This window comes from Trichosurus vulpecula, chromosome 9, assembly GCF_011100635.1.
Source record: "Trichosurus vulpecula isolate mTriVul1 chromosome 9, mTriVul1.pri, whole genome shotgun sequence".
Lineage (NCBI taxonomy): Eukaryota > Metazoa > Chordata > Mammalia > Diprotodontia > Phalangeridae > Trichosurus > Trichosurus vulpecula.
This window is the reverse complement of record NC_050581.1, coordinates 5,491,609-5,510,151: the sequence shown is the minus strand read 5'-3', so window position 1 is coordinate 5,510,151 and position 18,543 is coordinate 5,491,609. Positions and strand designations below refer to the sequence as shown.

General features: G+C 43.6%; 1 protein-coding gene across 6 annotated transcripts in view; it reads right to left on the bottom strand.

Moving 5' to 3' along the window:
• ARHGAP17 (Rho GTPase activating protein 17) overlaps window positions 1–18,543 on the bottom strand; it is a 121,794-nt gene that overhangs the window by 11,501 nt on the left and 91,750 nt on the right. For 4 of the 6 annotated variants that reach the window (XM_036738135.1, XM_036738136.1, XM_036738137.1 and 1 more), the window contains exons 10-18: window positions 15,369–15,496; window positions 14,802–14,913; window positions 13,550–13,631; window positions 12,547–12,627; window positions 10,070–10,183; window positions 8,864–8,955; window positions 8,568–8,721; window positions 5,027–5,266; window positions 1,146–1,315 (exon numbers count right to left, since the gene is read on the bottom strand). In XM_036738135.1, coding sequence (XP_036594030.1) covers window positions 1,146–1,315; window positions 5,027–5,266; window positions 8,568–8,721; window positions 8,864–8,955; window positions 10,070–10,183; window positions 12,547–12,627; window positions 13,550–13,631; window positions 14,802–14,913; window positions 15,369–15,496 — 1,173 coding nt within the window. The remainder of the gene's footprint in view (window positions 1–1,145; window positions 1,316–5,026; window positions 5,267–8,567; window positions 8,722–8,863; window positions 8,956–10,069; window positions 10,184–12,546; window positions 12,628–13,549; window positions 13,632–14,801; window positions 14,914–15,368; window positions 15,497–18,543) is intronic. The other 2 variants (XM_036738139.1, XM_036738140.1) reach the window with 1 other exon arrangement.

Genomic DNA, 18,543 nt, shown 5'->3' with positions numbered 1-18,543 from the left:
GTATAATATTCTAAATTGCCCCAAGGCTTTTTTCAAGTCAAATCTCCAATGCCCTCCTCTCAGTCCTCATTCTCTGACCTCTCTAATTTCACTCCCGATTCCTTGGAAGCTTTGGTAATGATCTTCTCCTACTTCTCCTCTGTAACGAATATAAGCTAATAGGCCTTGGGGAGATCACTCTAAACCATGCTTTCAGCTTCTTCCAAAGCCCTGTCTGGAGGGGGAGGTGACCCTGGGCTCCTGAAGGCTATGCCAGTGATGTGCAAACTCTGGAAGGTCCCACTGAGGTGGAAAGGCTGGCAGCATGGCTTGGGTCCTGACAATGTTTTCTGAGTGCTACCCTGGCCACATATGGACATTACTGGGTGAAATCACCAGCCTGGTGAACAGGAGCAGCCATAGCATGGCATGCATGCTGTCCACTAAGCTGTTAACTGGTTTAGAATCCGAGTCAATGGAAGAAAGAGCCACACTCACAAAATCGTGGAACTTCAGAAGTAAAGAAGGCTTTAGAAGCTGAAGCACTTTGAGTTCTATTTTACAACAAAGGAAAATGACCTGGGATCCATTATAAAATGCTCTGAGGACCACTGCCCAAGGTGCTGCTGTGGCAAAAGTGCCAACAAAACGTTGGGGAACTACCAAGAAGGTGTTGAAAGACAAACAGGAAAATAATACTCTATCCCTGTAGAAAACCACATTCTCAAGGTCTGGTGCCAAAGGCCACCCGAGGGGTGAGGTAATACTAGGTAATACCCAGTGGATATTAGAGATGGCTGAGGATACAGAACTGCAGTGTAGGCTCACAGTTCAAATTAGGGAAGCACACTTGTGAATTACTGGGACAAAGATGGTAGATGCTTGCAGCCATTCCACAGTGGAACAGAATCCTGACGCAGCGTACCTGAGCTCTCTCATGAGGGAGGGCCAGACTGAGCCCTGAAGGACATCTAAAGTCCCCTCCCACCCCAACTTCATTTGAGGCCCTCATTCCCCAACTGAGCCTTCCAGTTGCCATCTGACAAGGTACTAGTGATGCGATTCTGTCAAAGCACTGTGCCTTGAACCCCTGCTTCACACACCCTGTTTTATTCCTTTTCCTCATCCTCCCCCCATCAAAAGCACAAACTGAAAAGTACCATTACCTCGGCGCAGGGTGTGAGGGCTAGGGCCAGCTGAATTTTGAGCCGGACCGACTGAGAGCTGATTACAGCTGCTGGCTGGCTGGGCCTGGTTCTGCCCCGTGGTTATGTGACTCCCATTTCTCACAGGTGCCGCAGTCGTCGTAGTCACCGACTCCTTGGGTTTAGGGGAACTGGGGAGGCAAAAGTGACATTAGAAGAAAAGAAGATATTCTCTAAAAACAAGCAACTGGACATTAAGCAGGGACAGAATGAAAAACATAAAATTTTTAATGATTTATTCTAACCAGAGAGCTTTTATCAAAATACCCTAACATGAGGAAATTTTAAATAATGCATATAGAATGTAACATTTCAAAATTCCAGTGTGTGTGCATTAAAGTGTGGGGTTTTGCCATATTATGTTTTTGCACAAAAGACTCAACTGGTTCTCTTAGACTTACAGCAGCTACTAAAAACTCAACAGGTGAAATCCCACTTCCATCCCAATTTAACAAAGAAGCACTTCTCAGTAATAGCTGAGGAACCACTTATTTTAAGCCCTATTTAATATAGCCAATTCAAGCACAACTAAAGAATTTAGGCAAAACCTTAGCATCCACATTAACGTGATCTAGCTTATACAGACTAGTTATAAGGTCAGGATACATTTTTATAGGAAGGATAATAACAAATGTGAAAGACATTTGTGAAGCTATACAGGCATACCTACAGAAACAGTCAGATCATGGAAGAGCAGTTAGCAAACCAATGACTTAGTTTCTGCTTAGACTTCTATCAAAGTTAATTGCTGTCTTGGAATATAAGAACATGGATGACCCTAAGAACAAGTGAAAATGTGCCTGCATTTACTTAATTCTTCTTCAGTTAAAAAAAAAATCTAACACAAATTTACTGAGCACCTCTTTATGTGGTAAGCCCTGTGCTTATACCACTGGTTATGTAAGGCATGACATAATTAACAAATAATCGAGGTGCTTGAAACACTAACATAAAATTGAAATTTGCATCTCCCTCTAAGAACTAATTTAACTTCAAGAAATTTTACAAGATGAATCCATGGATTCACAAGGCATCAGGATTTATTTGGAGAACAGACAGGTATCTGACCTCACTAGCTTACACACTGCTGGGGAGACCGACATTTGGCCTCCTCTCCGCGGGATACAGACATGGGGGAATGATTCTGTCCAACTTGAAACTGAAGGACATTTATTTTCATACAAATTCAGTAACAGAAAGAACACTGGCCTAGGAGTGAGAAGACCTGTATTTGAGGCACAGCTTCACCACGTATTAGCAGCCCTGTAACCTTGAGTCAATATCGTTACTTCTTTGGGTCTCAAGGGGCCCAATCTGAAAGCTGGAAGAAGCAACTTGTGTACTGTGTTCCTTATAGTGCGGTGGTGAGGATTATATAAGATAGGAGAGGCCAAATGTACTTTTGTGTAACCATAAAGTGCTATTCAGTTATTGATGTTAATAATATTAATATACATGTTATCGATGGTTTACATAGAAAATAAATACCAAGATGCCCATCATATTAACAGCACTGGTATTAATAAGAATGGTAAATAAGGTGGATATTCTACTGGTATTAACAGGGATAATATCACCATGATAATGATAAAGCAACAAACAGGCATGATAAGTGTGAAGGACAAAAGCCAAAAGCAAAGCAGTCCCTGCCCCCAGGGAACCCATATTCTAATGCAGGAGGCCAAAGAAAATGTAAGAATACTGGATAGACAGGACTCAGGCAGGCTTTAAAGCTATGAAGAGGCTGGAATGGCAAACAGGGGAGTTTATATTTGGAAACAGAGTCACTAGAGTATAATGAAGGGTGTGTAGAGAAACAGTTGAGACCCAGCCAGAGACACAAAGAGAAACAGAGACAGACAGGTGGTCACATCTAAATTTTTAACAACTTTGTGGAGGATTGATTTGAATGGGAAGACTTGAGGCAGGGAGACCAATCAGGAGGCTATTGAAATAGTCTGGGAAAGAGGTGCTGAGGGCACGGATCAGGAGATGGTGGCTGTGTGAGTAGAGAGCCAAGAGATGTGAGGACAGAAATGAAAATCTGGTGAGTGAATGGATGCAGCGGGCAGGCGTAAGGGAGGAGGACACTGAGGTTACACATCTGGGTAGTGAGGATGATGCTCTGGACAGGGATAGAGAAGTTCGGAGGAAAGAAGGATCTGGGGGTGAAAATGACAAATTCTGGTATGTCAGATGCCTCTGGTACATCCCATTTGAAATGTCCAACAGGCTACTGGTAACTCAGGATGGAAGCTCAGCAGAGAAACGCGGGTGAGCCATATAAATCTGGGAAGTCATTGACAGAGATGTGACAATTAAACCCATGGGAGCGGAAGAGACTACCAAGTAAGAGAGCCCAGAAAGAGAAGAGGGCACAGGACAGAACCCAGGGCTATCTATGGCCACACTTAATGGGCATGAGAAGGATGCAGATCCAGGGAAGGAGGCCGAGAATGAGGGGTCAGACAGGCTGCCAGAGAAGCAAGAGAGAGAAAGAGAGCCGTGAAGGTGGTCAACTGTGCCTAATGCTTCCTACAGCAAGGTCAAGAAGGATGAGGACTAAGAAAATGCCATTTACACAACATTCTGGTATTTTAATCATTTTCACTGTAAACCAGCAGTAAGATGCACATCTTACTATCAGTATCAGGTATACTGGGGAAAAAAAACATTGGGTTTGGGGTCAGAGAAGCTGAGCCTGAATCCTAGCTGTCACACTCAGTACCTGTGTGTGTGACTGTGGGCCAGGCATGCCCTTTCTGGTCCGCTCCTCCTCTGAAGAATGAGGGGAATGGACTGGATTAACTCCCAGGTCCATCCAGACTCTTACTCTAGGATCCTCTGCCACACTGATGTTTTGTTACTCACTCGCCCCTACTCCACCCCACCAGATCCCCATAACAATCCTGTGATGAAGGGTAGGGTGCAGATTAACCCTACCATTTAACACCCCAAGAGCCAGACTCAGACAGTGACAGGGACATACCTCGCCCTGGGTCACACAAGTGTGATTCAGAAGAAAGCAGATTTGGGCACCCTGATTCCTGGCCTGGCCTCTCTAAGCCATCTGCTACAGGTTTCATACTGGGACCTTTATGCTATCAATTACCCTTGGTATTACATCATTATTCGAAGTGGGCGCTTGTGCAGAAATCGATTCTCAGCACTGAATTTATGTAAATGAAGTCGAAACCTCAACAACAATATTGTTTTCTCTTAAAGTTCCTGGACGTTTAGAGCTCACATGATGAGGTATTAATGGGGAATGTTTAATCTGAAAAGTATCATCGACCAAAAATTCCTTTTATAAGTTTTGGTGCCAAGAATAACTGCGTTTCAAATTCCAAAGATGTTTATTTTATATCAGCTAACACAACCACTAACGGGGCCTAGGAGCCGAGTGACCCGGTTTCTTTCTGTAGCTCTACTATTACCTAAATGGGTGACCTTGGACAGACCACTCACCCACCTTTGGGAGATGAGGAGGTTGTACCAGATGCCTTCTAAGGATCCTGCAAGCTCAGGTATTTTGTGTTCTAGCCCCTCCCACCTTTGACAATGTATGGTACAGAGGGCACAAGGTTTGGAGTAAGACGATCCGAGGTGAAATTTTGCCTCTGGCACTTATAACCTGTGAGGTCTTGAGTAGATCCCTCAACCTCCCTGTGCCCTCACCTTTTAGACTGGTAAAACGGGTGGAAGGGTGGGTGTGGAGACCAGATGGTCTGGAAGGTCCCTTCTACCGCTAAAATCTTATCCTGCTAGAAGGCAGTGTTTAATACCACTTCAAAAGGCTGAGGCCATTGGGAAGCCTTGCCAGCGGGAACCAGCCTCCTTACCTGCTGTCATCATTCCCTTGACTGGACCCTGGCTCAGGTAAGCCAGCAGAGGGGGGGAAAGCCACACCACCTCCACTGTTTTCAGCCCCAGAGTTGTGGGAGGGTGACTCTGAGCCTGGGGGAGCCAAGGTGCTGCCCTCCGTGGGCGGGAGTGGCGGGTGGAAAGCGGGGGATGTGTGCTTTCTATTGAGTGTGCCATGTCGCCGACTGGCCTGGAAGTCCATAAGTTTCACACCAAAGCTACAGAAAGAAGAAAGAGTCAGCACACCATGCGAGCCAACTATCAAGCTAGAAGCCCACGTTAAAATCCACTGGAGAATACGGCAACCTTTGTTGCCCAGCATGCGATGAGGCAACAACAAAAAAAAAGCACCCACCTACCCACATTGCAACAAGGAGATGAAGACAACATGCCACAAAATCTGGCTCTAAACAAAGTAGCAAGCTCAAGTCCTAGAGACTGGCTGTTTAGCCTTTTCTTTTAAAAGCTGAATAGAGCCACATTGATAGCAAACATCTAAGGCCTCAACTGTGCCCGAAATTCGGTGACAGTTTGGTTAGATGCGGTCCCCTCAAGATTCTCTGCATGAACTGAGGAGACCGAGAGCCTAAAGAGCCCCAAAATAATTTCTGTTTGCCAGTGGCACGCAGAAATGTCCGCTCTTTTTCTCCCCCCTGTGATGTCATATTCCATGGATACTGGATGAAGAAACAGACTGGTTAGCTGGGAGAAGAAAAGACTTGGGGGTAAAGAATTGTTTCCAAGTCCTCTGAAGGGCTCTCCTGTGGAAGAGGGATTAGATTTGTTCAGCACGGCCCTAGAGGGAAGAATTAAGACCATAGAGTAGGAATGAAATTGAAAGATAAAGTGGTTTCTGTTCCAGACAAGGATGAACTTCCTAACAGCTGGAGCCTTCCAAAAATGGAATGAGCTGCCTCAGAAGGGGGAAAATGTTCTGTCCCTGCAGGTATTCAAAGTAACTGAACACTTACCGAGGGAGCTCCAGAAGAGATTCCATGCTTCATGCATAGGTCTGACTACACGGACATAGATATCCCTTCCCATATCTCTGAAATTCTATGACTTTGTGAACAATACTCAGCTTAAACTGATACTAACATAGGCTGTGCTCCTAAAGGAGGTGCCAAAGTAGGAAAATCCATCTGGATCATGAATTAATATAAGACCACCTACATGTAATCAAAATATGGATTACATCTCATTGCCGTCCAAGAAAAGCTTTACATCTTGGAATGTTTTAAGAATAAATTTTCTTAACATGACTTATCCTTGGGGACAGAACTGAATGTGGGAAGAGATTAAAGTAAGGTCTGTGTTTACACCTTAGATCTGTACTGGATAAAAGGCAAAACACTTTCTTCCCTATAAAAAGACCATCTTTCTCTACACGTAGTTAACTCAAAGAAGATTAGGATTGGGTCTTGAAAAGGAATGCTGTTTTCACCAAAAAATATAGGTAATGTCTGTATTAAAGACAAAGTTAACAGATTTTAGGCCATCTCCTCATTTCTGGTTTACTGAAAGCCATGGCAAGTTGACTATGAGTGGGAGGCAGTACGGCATAGTACAGAGACAGCCAGAACCATAGAGAAAGACATGGGCTCAAGCCTTGCTCTGGAAACATACTGGCTGTGTGATCCTGGCTAAGTCATCTGATATCTCAGTGACCTGGGTGAGGCCTAAGTTATAAAGCAGATGCCCACTTACGCTGGTAAGGGAGCTCCTCATAGAGTAGCCTATATTGGTAAAATCACAGGTCAAGTCCAACCTTCCCTTGACACTCCCTATACTCTAACAGAAAACTGTGGTTTCAAAAGCAGCATAAGCCCAACCTCAAGAGTCCTAGATACATCACTAAGCTTCAGGTAAGATCACTTTGTCTAAAGTGGAGAGGATGAATGAAAGGGAAGAAGAGGAAGGAGGAGAAGGAGAAAGAAAAAAATAACTTATCTTAACTCATTGATGTAAAGTAGCACAACACCTAAATGCATATAACGTAAATGCTAATTGGAAAGAGAAGCTATATTCTTATTGTGCACTAAGAGTATTACATGGGTTAACAATGAAAACAAATAGTAAATTTTCAAAAGGGGAAACACAAATTGTTCATAAATATTGGAAAAAGTTCTCAATAATAACCAGAAGTGCAAATTAAAACAAATTTGAGGCATCTACCCCAAACTCATCAAATTAGAAAGAATAATTAAAAATAACCAGTCTCACACGAGGGGACATACCAGTTGCTGGGAGAATTCAAATGAATAGAATCTTTGTGGAAGGCACTCTGGCAGTCAGCAGTGTTATTTAAAAAACAAACAAACAAACAAATATAGCCTTGGACCCAACAATTCTACTGTTGCAAATGTATCCTGAGAGAATTTTGAAAAAGAACTTTCTTTTCAAATCTGCTATTGCTGCGTTATTTGTAACTGAAAAAACGTATGTGTGTGTTGGGGAACAAATGCGTGGTAACAGGGAAGTGATTACAGAACTGATCATATCATAAGGCAATAAAGACAGGACAAGTACGTGAAAAAGGAAGAAATTTGGAAATGCTTTTGTAAAATAACGTGAAAAGGGAAAAAAAGCAGAACCCAAAGACTAGTAACACACTAACAACTACCCCATAAAATAAAGAGTGAATGTGAATGAATGGCCCAACAAGGATTTCTACAGGAAGATTAGATGGAGTGACTAAAAAGTTATGACGTTTTATGAACTAAAATTCATTTAACAGGAAATAGCTGCAAAAATAAATTAAATTGCTTGCACTGGTGTTTCACAGTAAATCTTAAATTTATTAAAAAATTTCATTTTTTTAAAGCAAGAAAAAATGGGAAGGGTAATATAAAAACAAAAGTTATCAATAAAATTTTATTTTATAAAAAAGAAAATGGGTAAGAAAGAAAAAGAAAATAAAGACAATTTGAGATTTATATCGAATAAACTGTGCGGAGACCAAAATCGGTATCTTCCAAAATGAAACTGAAGAACATGTAATCAAATTGCAGTTCCAGGAGTTTTTTAAAATTAATTTTCAAAGAAATTATTTGTAGAGACACAGGATAACATTTTTATTGCTCTAATACTCCAAATTTTACTTCATATAAACTTTAAAAATTATTTTTGATTCTGAAGCTTAAAACATTATCATATGAAATACATTCAGGGAAAAAAAATTAATAAGGAGGGCCTGAGACCTTTGGGGAGTAATCTGCCTACTCATCGGTCTTCTTCTGAGCAAACCACAACAAGCGCCACCCTTAGCAAGCAGCCAATATGGAAGTTTCCACAGAGACTGGCAGGCTGTCCACCTAGCAGGGATGGCAAACACGCACTGGGGGGAGATGGGACTGGAGCACCTCAAAGACCCCTTTCAAATGTTGAGAACCTACGATCGATCCCAAACTAGAATTCTTTAATAGTTAAAATCTGTTATGTTCAGTGCTATAAATACCATTGGTTATGACCTAACAAATTGTTCTTGATTTAAAAAGAGAGAACTTGTGCTCAACCTACCCCTCCTTCTTGAGCAGGTCTCCCTCCATCACTGCCATGCTGACCGGCCTCTTCCTCTCCAGCGTGCCTGTGTCATAGTCATTCCCAGCGTGGGGTAAGTGATTTGAATTCAAGGCTGGACCTACAAATGCTCCCGACACATTAAAGTCCACCTCTGCAGAAAGACAGATCCAGGAATGTATTAAGGCGCACGGCCTCCACATGACATGTCTTAAGAATGTGACAGAAGGGTCTCTACGACCATCTGACCCAGAGCTGGTGTTTGTCCCACCCCTCCCCCCACCGGAAATCTTTACCTTCGGGAAAGAACCAGTCGGCATGCTGAATTATTGGCTCAATTACTGCGACCACGTGAACGGACGTTGCTGCCGCCATGTCCGCAAGAGATCTAGAAGGGAAACGTAAGAAGCTCAAGCATTTCAGATGAATGATGATGACAATGCTGGCTGCAATCATCACCTACAGTATCACTTCAGTAATTCAGAAAGGAGAAAAAAGTTCTAGGCCACCACTGACAACGTTAAACCTGTTCAGCACTGGGCCAAGCAGACCTTGAAAGGAGGGAGCCAATGGCGAGAAACCCTCTGAATGGGGCCCTATTCCTCATCTTTACTATTGTATGCTACATTACACTGACATGTGCACACAGGTGGACACTGAACTCTACTGGCAAGGCCTCGAGGTGACAGCTGATGCTGCTGCCTCAGGCCTGGTGAGGGCAGGGAGATCTGCATCTCCTCTACCACCTAGCACAAGGCTCGACATATGCTTAATATTTCTTGAATGAATAAACTCAGAAACAAATATTTAAGCAGCCAGAGGAAAGCCTCTAGTACATTAGGAGGATCTTCTCTGTAGCATTTACGGAAAGCAGGAGAGGAGAAGCAAAGAGGCTCAGGATACAACCTTTGGGGATGCCCACGTTTAGAGAACAGGAAGAGGAGGATGAAGAAGCAAAGGAAACTGAGGCTAGACAGGTGTGGGGGGCGGGGAGCAACGGAGATCACAAGAAACACCATGTCAAAAGCTGTCAGTGGGTAAAGCAGAATGGATCCTGAGAAAAAGGTCCCTGGGTTTATGACCTTTTAACTTGAAAGAGAACAATTTCAGTATGGCAGTGGGGTCTGACTGCAAAGGGCTAAGAAGAAGAGCAGGAAGTGAGGAGACAGAAGCAAGAGAGATAAATGGCTTGGAGTTCCCAGGCTTCCTGGAACCCGTGTCCTGAGAGCCCTGAATCCTTAAGCCTCATGGAAACCTGCCCCAGGGTAGCTATCCTAGGAAGCGGGCAGCATCTGTGGCGGTAGAGGGTTGGGAGACGATCCAACAGCCGGATGGTGGAGAAGCAGATGCCCCTCCAATGGTTATTGCGGACAGGAGGGCAACAGACCCCACAGGACTGTTTCCTGAGAATCACCATCAATTCTGGGTACCCGCTAGGTTAGACTTTGAATTTCCAATTTGACTCGAAGCGAGTACTAGGCCTGGGGGGGAGAGTCACTCACCCTTCGGTTTTGGCCCAGAGCAAGTTAGGGCCTAACACTATCGCGATGTTGCTCGGCGTCATCTTGTTAACATCACTGGTCTGTGCAAGCTTTGCTAGGAACTTGATTAGATACCTGCCAAAGAAAAAAAGGCATCCGCCATCAGATCTGCTCTTCACTGGGCGAGATCAAAAGAACAAAGTGTGATTTGACTAGAATATTCAGATCAGTCAAGTAATAAAGATAGTTTTTGTAGTCTATGTGTCAAAAGACAGGCTAGATTTCTACTTAAAAGAGATTACTGTCCAAGTTTTTCAAATATCTACTGAAAAGAATCAGGGACCCCCAGCAGTCTGAATCTATTCTATGATCATGGCAGAAATTTCTTCTTGATCTTGCCCCGCACCCCAACCCCACTGATGATAGTAACACGGCTACCAGTAGCACTCGTACAAAATAGCACCAGAGGTAACACTACAAGTTACGAGTGTAAGTTACTTTGGTATTCAAAGTAAAGCCTCTACTTGAAGGATTGAAATGTCATAAAAATACATGAAGAATAATTTCTTCACCACGGGAGAACTCCAGGAATAGAAGTCTCCCTGCAAATAGAACCTGGAACCTGCCCATGTCCATGCTCTGGTAGATAAACCTCTTTGGTACCCCTCTATCCTCCCCAAGCTACGAAGAGGTTACGTGACCGTTCCAAGATCCCAGGGGAGTGTCTGAGATGGGACTTGAACCCAAGACTTCCTGATTCCAGACCTAGGGCTTGCTCTAAGCCAAAGCTGACACTTTAGGTTTGGCACTTCAAAATATGGAAATACTTCACAAGATTTGCCATTTCCATTGTGTGACATTTTTCCTACCTCCCCCTGCCCATGTAAACTGCAATTCACTCTGGGTCTCTGGGGATGTGTTTCAGAAGTTGCTGTGGTCAAAAATGTATCATCATTTGATAGGCAACCATTTGGTAATTAGCTTCTCTGCATGTGGCTAGCTCGTCCACATATGACAGACACAGATTCTGTCACTGGACTATCAGACTTTGTGCTCTGCTGAAAGAACCTTCCTGAACCCAGGGCCACCTTCGGCCTACAGTGAGACTTTGGAGGAGGGCTTGGGGGATGAGGCACTGACTGAGACTGCTGGCAGACTACACAGAAAAGAGGCAGGAAGGTAAGGTAGGGAGGGAGGGAGGGAGGGAGGGAGGAAGGAAGGAAGGAAGGGAGGGAGGGAGGGAGGGAGGGAAAAAGGAAAGGAGGAAGGGTTCTTTTGCTGAAGACAATTTGTAAGTCCTGAGCATCAGATTTATAAGGACATAAGTGACACTGACAGACATTCAAAGTCCAAACCAGGGCTGTTAAATTAATTAAAAGGGGAAAATACACGACTTAACTGACTTGTAAGAAACAGGGAAATGTTGAGGGCTTTAAAAGGGTGCGTTTGTTTTGGTGGCTAGGAAGCACATGGGGTAGGTACATCTTCCTCTAATTCACTGCCTTGATCTTAAAGGTTAAGAAGGGTTTCCAGGACACTTTTTTTTAAGCAATCTCCCTTATAGGGTCACTGGGTCTGGAGCCAAAAGGGATCTCAGAGGTCATGTAGTCCAGACCCCTTGTTTTAAAAGTGAGAAAACTAAGGTCCAGAGAAGTTAAATAACTCGTAGTTTGTGTGAGAGTCTGGATTCAAATGCAGGTGCTTTGACACCCTGCTGCCTCTCTTGTGACTTATTTTAATATTTTTGCTTAACTGAAAAGTCAGTAGGAGTCAGTAGGACTCCTACAAGATCATCTAATCCATATCTTCATTTCAGAGATGAATGAACTGAGGCTCAAAGAAAGAAAGGGGCCTTCTCTTCCTCAGATGGCCATGGAGCCAGGCCTGGAGTCCAGGTGGCCTGACTCCCAGGCCAGTGTTCTGCCTACTATACCCTCTTTCCTAGTGTTGATCCAAGTAGCAAAGATCCCAGTTTCATATGCAATTTCCCTTTTCATTCTTTGTATGTTTGAATGTTTGTATTTAATAAAATTCATACATAATGAAAAAAAAATTTCAAAGAAAACAAAGTGTGTTGACCTGAAGCTGATGGATGGTCTAATAGGTTGAAGATGTTCCTTGATAAAAATGAAAGAATTAATGAAGAGTGCTGAATTAGAATAAACTAGTTCAAAGCAAACTGCAAAGGCAAAGTCACTATTTTCTCAACTGGAACATCCTTCCCATTCACAGGCCAATTTCACTCAATGAATGGATAAACTCACAGTTAAGCAGAAAATTCAGTTGATCAGTATTTTCCAGTCGATTCTTTTTGGCACCAAACAGCATATGAATAACAACAGTAACAGTGAGCTCCCTATGATGAAGGCACTGTCCCAAATATTTTGTCCTGCTCGGGTAAACGGGTCATGGGGAGGATCCTGGAATGTCTGTGCTGTGCTGCCACCTTGGCTAGGTGAGAACTGGCTCACAGTAAAAAGCACAGCAATGATACAAACCTGAAATTGGCAAGATTTGGCTTTGGCAGTTTCTGGCATATGCTCCACAAATCTTGAAGTTTTTTGTCCGGGTCCTGCACACTGAAGCAAAAAAGTTCATATTTTATGAAATTTATCAAAATACACTTGGATGATCGTGATACGAACAAAACACTCCATCTCCTGGATGCAGGCATTCTCTCTGGCTATCCCTCAGGCCTGGAACACTCTCCATCCTCTGCTCCAACTAATGACCTCCCTGGCTTCCTTCAGTCCCAACTAAAATCCTACCTTCTACAGGAAGCCTTCCCCAATCTCCCTTAATCCTGGTGCCTTCCCTCTGTTAATTACTTTCTATTCACCCTGTATAGAGCTTGCTTTTTATACATTTCTTTGAATGCTGTCTCCCCCATTAGATTGGAAGCTCCTTGAAGACAGGGATTATCTTTCGCTTCTTTTTTTATGCCCAGATCTTAATACAGAGCCTGACATACAGTAGGTGCTTAATAAATGTTTATTGATTAATAATGCTAATAATGACAGCTCGTGTTTACAGGACACTGGAAGGTTTATAAAGCCGCTTCCTCACAATCCGTCAAGTGGTTTTCTCGTGTTACGAATGAGGAAATTAAGGCTCAGAAAGATTAACAGACCTGCTCATGGTCGTGTTGGAGTTTGTATTAAAACACTGATTTATTTATAAATCGGCATCAAAAAAGTAAAAGAATGGTGGGATTACATTGTGAGGATGGGAGAGGGTAATCACTGATTGTGTCTACCTGTCGATGATAACAAAACCTTATATTTCTATAGAACTTCAGTTTAAAAATCACTTTCTTCACAACAACCCTGTGAGATAGTAGGTACACTTTACAGACAAGACTATCGGGGGTCAGAGAGGCGGTGGGCGTTGCCCGAGGCAACACAGCCAGCAAGTATCAGAGTCAGGACTCAAACCCAGATCTTCTAACTCAAAATTCAGGGCTCTCCTTGCTGATCAGTAATCAACTTTTCATCACCTTACCTAGCCACTTTTGTCCATTCTTCATAAAGATTAAAAGTCATTAAAGGTTCAGGCAGCTCCCGTAGATAGGACTTCAAGGCACCTGAAATGACATGAATTTCCCCTTAGTGTGCGTATGTGCACCTATGTATGCACATATACACACATACACAGACACACATGGACACACAGGGCCAATTCGAGGCTTCCTTTAAAAAAAAAGCTTTTAAGTATTTTGACTACTTTGCTTCTTTTTAAAACAAAAAGAAAACATGAGGGTGGGATGGGAAGAAAACTCCCGGAGTTTATAAAGCAAATCCTCTGTTCCCTTGAAAACATGTCGAGGGAACAGTAGATAATCTGCATGCTGCTGAGGCAGCTCTAAGAGCCAACGATCTCCAAGCAGATCTGCACTTCTGCAAAAGGAGGCAGGATAACAACTACTCACACAGGCTACAAGGTCCTTTCCAGTTTACAAAGAACTTTCTTTACACTACCCAGTGAGGTGGGTAATCTACATATCAGGTGATATTTCCTCTATTAGAATGCTCCTTGAGGGCAGGGACTGTCTTTCACATTTGTATTCCCAGAACCCAACACATTTCCAGCCACATGATTAGGTGCTCAGTAAATGCTGGTTTATTGATTTATTCTTTTACATATCCACCTTTCAGATGAGAAAGTGGACAGCGATGTGAAACAGTCTGCCAGGGCCCCACCGCCCATCCTGAGGCCAAGGCTTGTGCTACAGGTCCTCTGACGCTGAACCTAGCGCTCTCCCCACTATCCTGCTGCCTTCCCAATGGGAAAAATATATATCATTAGCAATACTACCTCGATTTTTACAAGTGACCAGGTAAGATGCATCAACTCAAGCAAACTCCTTCCTTGAATTCCAGGAAATCTGGCCAGGAGGAAACTTCAGTTTTACACTGAACTTAAACCCAGAGCATAGATGGGTACTTTCATCTGTTTACTGGTTCTGAAGCACCATCTAAGACTGTGTCACCCATGTGCCATCACTTAGCCCAGGGTTCTTAACCTGGGGTCTACGATTTAAAAAAAAAAAACCAAACTATTCTGATAACTGGATTTCGATATAGTTGGTTTCCTTTGTAGTATTATGTATTTTATTTTATGCTTTTAAAAACAAGATTCTCAGGAGAATCCAGAGGCTTTATCAGACTGCCAAAGGGTTCCATGACATAACAAAAGCTAAGACCCCCTAACCCTGGTAAGATGGTGACTGGTTCTGTACATACTCAGAGCTTACCTGCGACAGCATGTGGATCTGAATAAAACTCATCCAGTTGAGACGTGGAGCAGTCTAAGGCAGCTTTTAGCTTCTTTAACTTGGATGCTCCAGCCCCAATTCTGAAAAGGCCCTATAGAAGGCAACAATTACAGAAACACGAAGAATCAAGATGAAAGGACCTGAGAACATGCGAGGTCAGCCCTCAAAGGGGCTTTAGAACACAGAACATCAGAACTGGAAGGTGCCTCACAAGGTAAGATGGCAGAGTTGAAAGGAAGCTGAGAACCTTCGACCTCAGAAGGGTCTTAGGAAGGAACCGTGGATCATAGGGCTCCAGAAGTAGAAGGGCCTTTGGAAACCATCTCTTTCAGTTCACAAATTAAGAAACGGAGGCCAAAAAGGAGAAAGAAGTTTCCAAAGTCACATAACTAAAAGGCCACACTTAGAACCAGAGAATGTTAAGGACCGAGGATGTGCTCAGTCTTTGTCCCTAAAGCTAAGGAGAAAGAGAGAGAGGACAAAAAGGAGGCAGACACAGGCTTTGGGCAGGAGCACTCTGGGCAATATGGAAGGCAAGGCACATACCTCCTCCTTCATGCCGGTCTCCAGGAGCAGCATCACACAGGCTTCAATGGGCAGGGCGATGTCCCGCGCACTCCGCTTCAGGTGCTCTTCTAATGGTGTTCCAAAGGCAGGCTTTTCTGACCATTTATCTAGAGCAGTACAACATTGAGGAAGGCAATCAGCAATTTATATTTTCACAAATCCATGCACTTCCCCTACCACCAGAAGAAATTAGTAGGATGTACTTGGGGAGAAAAGAAAAATATGTTCTAGCTGAGATCTTACTAATCTGTGAAAGCCCACCTTAAATTATGCCACTTCATTCATTAAGCTTTCCCTCGCTCCATCCTACCCACCCCACTCCCAGAAGACTATGATGCCCATGGTCTCTCCGTCCTCAAAAGAGAACTTTGTACTTTTAAAATGCAATTATGCTCTATTTTCTATATTATCACTTGTGTCCATGCTTCTCTTCCTAATAAGACTTTCAAGTTCCAGTGATTAGAGCACAGGCCCTGGAGTTAGGAGGACCCAAGTTCAAATGGCACACTTACTAGCTGTGTGACCTTGAGCAAGTCACTTAACCCCAACTGCCCTGCCTTCCACCCTCAAAAAAAAAAAAAAGACAGAAGCCCTGTTTGATCCATTTCTGAGTCTCTCTCATTGGCACAACGTCCCTGTTCTGTCAGTCAGAACTGCCTTCTGCTCTCATTATGCACATGCTAGGGCTAAGCAGAAAGCTGGAGCTAGATTGCCTAGCATGGGGAAAATACAAAGAAAATAAACATTCATTAAGTACCTACTGCGTACAAGGCACTATTCTAGGTCCTAGGGGAAAGACAAAGTTTAAATGGGGTACATGAAACATATGCAGTTAAGCAAGTTACAACACAAACCACTATTTGAGACAGGAGTGAGGAGGTGGGATCGGGATAGGCTTCACAGAGGTGGGAGCATTTGAGTTAGACGTTACAGGACAGGCAGAAATTCAGCAGGCAAAAAGGGTAACAAAAGACATTCTAGGAACAGAGAAGAGACTGGGCACAGGCACACAGATGTAGTAAGAAAGGGATGCAAATGTGAGGACAGATTGGGATGGAAAGGCCTGGCTTAGCTGGAGCATGTAATGTGTGGAAGGAGATGAAGCCAGGAGGGAGGAGGGTGGGACCAAATCTGGGAGGACCCAGATGCCACACAGAGGAGTTCGGACCTGACTCAGCCAGATACAGAGCCACTGAAGCCTTCTGAGCACAGGAATGACGTAGTTAGACTGATACACAAGAAAAATGAGTCCTGCTGCACCTGAGTGATGGATTGGAGGAGAGAGAAAGCAGAGGCTATTCCAGCCATCTAAGGAGGTAGTAACAAGGGTGGTGGCAGCACTGGGAATGGAGAGGCTCTGGATGCCAGAGATGTCAGAATCAATGGGCCTTAGTAACTGAATGGATGTGAGTGGAGAGGGAGAAGAAAGAACCAAAGATGAGTCTAAGGTGATGAGCATTCACCCCATGAACCGGTGGCTATGCCACAGACGGAAATGCTAGTTTAGCGTGCATGTCGTTCCCCTTGATATTAAGTTCCTTGGGAGTAAGACTGTGTGTGTCTGTACTCTCAGCAACTAGCAGAGTCCTGACATACAGCAGGCACTTAATAAATGTTGGTTGATTAACTGGTGAGACACCTAGCTGGAGTTCTAGAGAAAGTTGAGGATACAGATCTATACCACGGGAGAGGTCAAGTCTAACTTTGGGGCAGGGGTAGGGTGGAGACTGGTCATCTGCATAGAAGTAAGGACTTCAAATCATGGGGGTGACGGAGATTGCCAGGGAAGAAAGTAGAGACAAGAGAGAAGGGCCAAGGACAGACCCATAGGCCACTGATATGTGAGAAAAACCTGAGAAAGACTGGACTCGAGATCAGAAAACCAGGGGTCCAGTCTTGGTTCCATCCTTAATTTCCTGTGACTTGGAGCACAATTCTGTCCACTGTAAAATAAGAGTTTGGACTAGGTGATGCCTAAGGTCATTTCCAGATCTGACTTTCTATAATCTTATGTTTTGGGTTGACAAATATCAGCATTTTTTCCTCTAGGAAAAAACTTAGCACCAGCTTTCCAGTTAGAGGAAAGACATGTCTCAGTGAGGGTTCTATTGCGGGCAAGTCAATAATTTCATAAAATTGAAAGAGGCACCAATCTTGGTTCTATCGCTCTGAGTCTCACTTAAGTTGCTTGTAGACTGAGCTAGAAAGGATCTTAGAACACATCACATACAGCATCAGAAATAACAAAGCCTTTCAAACGACAGAGGCTTTCGGAGCTGGACTAGACCTTCACTAGTATGCTCTTCCAACAGGTTGATGGACAGCTAGTGTCTGGGGATGCTGCAGTAAAGATTCCAGGTCAAGTATGGATTAGACTAGATGGCCTCTAAAGAATTTTCCGACTTTGAGATTCAGCGATAGAACAGATTTCTGCTCTTACAAGTAAAAAGTGTGTTCGATGGACTCTAAAGGTGCTCCCATATCTGACATTTTGTGACTCTCTCTAACCCATGGCTCAACCCCTTCTCTTCCAAGGGAAGCAAATGAGGTCTACCTGGATGACACAAATTCTCTGAGTTGGTTAAAAACTTTGAGCATTTGGTCTTTTAAAAGTGATGTACAATGTCTATTTTAGTTTACCTTTATTAATCCTGGTAGAGATAAAGTAACTCCCCAACAGAAATATAGTTGAGTTTTACTACATGATGAAATATGCTTGAGCTTCCCTCGATCCTCCCCTCAAGCTGTCAGCCTCTCTCTCTTCTCCTTCACAGCCAGACTCTGAGAGTTCTCTATAGACTCCTCTGCTTTACCTTCCATTCCTCACCCCCTTGTAATCTGGCTTCCAATTCCTTTACTTGACTCTCCAAGCTTATCAGTGATTTCTTACCCACCACGTCCAGAGACCTCTTTCAATTCTCAGACTGCTCTGACTCTCTGAAATATTTGACTCGCCATTCACCCGGTCCCTTCTGGACATGCTGTCTATTCCCTAGCGAGATCACTCTCTTCTCTGGTTTTCCCTGGACTTTCCTTTGATGGCTCCTTGTTAGCCTTCTTCCTAGAACATATTCTTCTGCAAACTAAGGATGGCTGGACCTCCAGGCTCTGTGCTGGGCTCCCTTCTTCTGCTTTCTCTCCCTGTTCCCTTAGC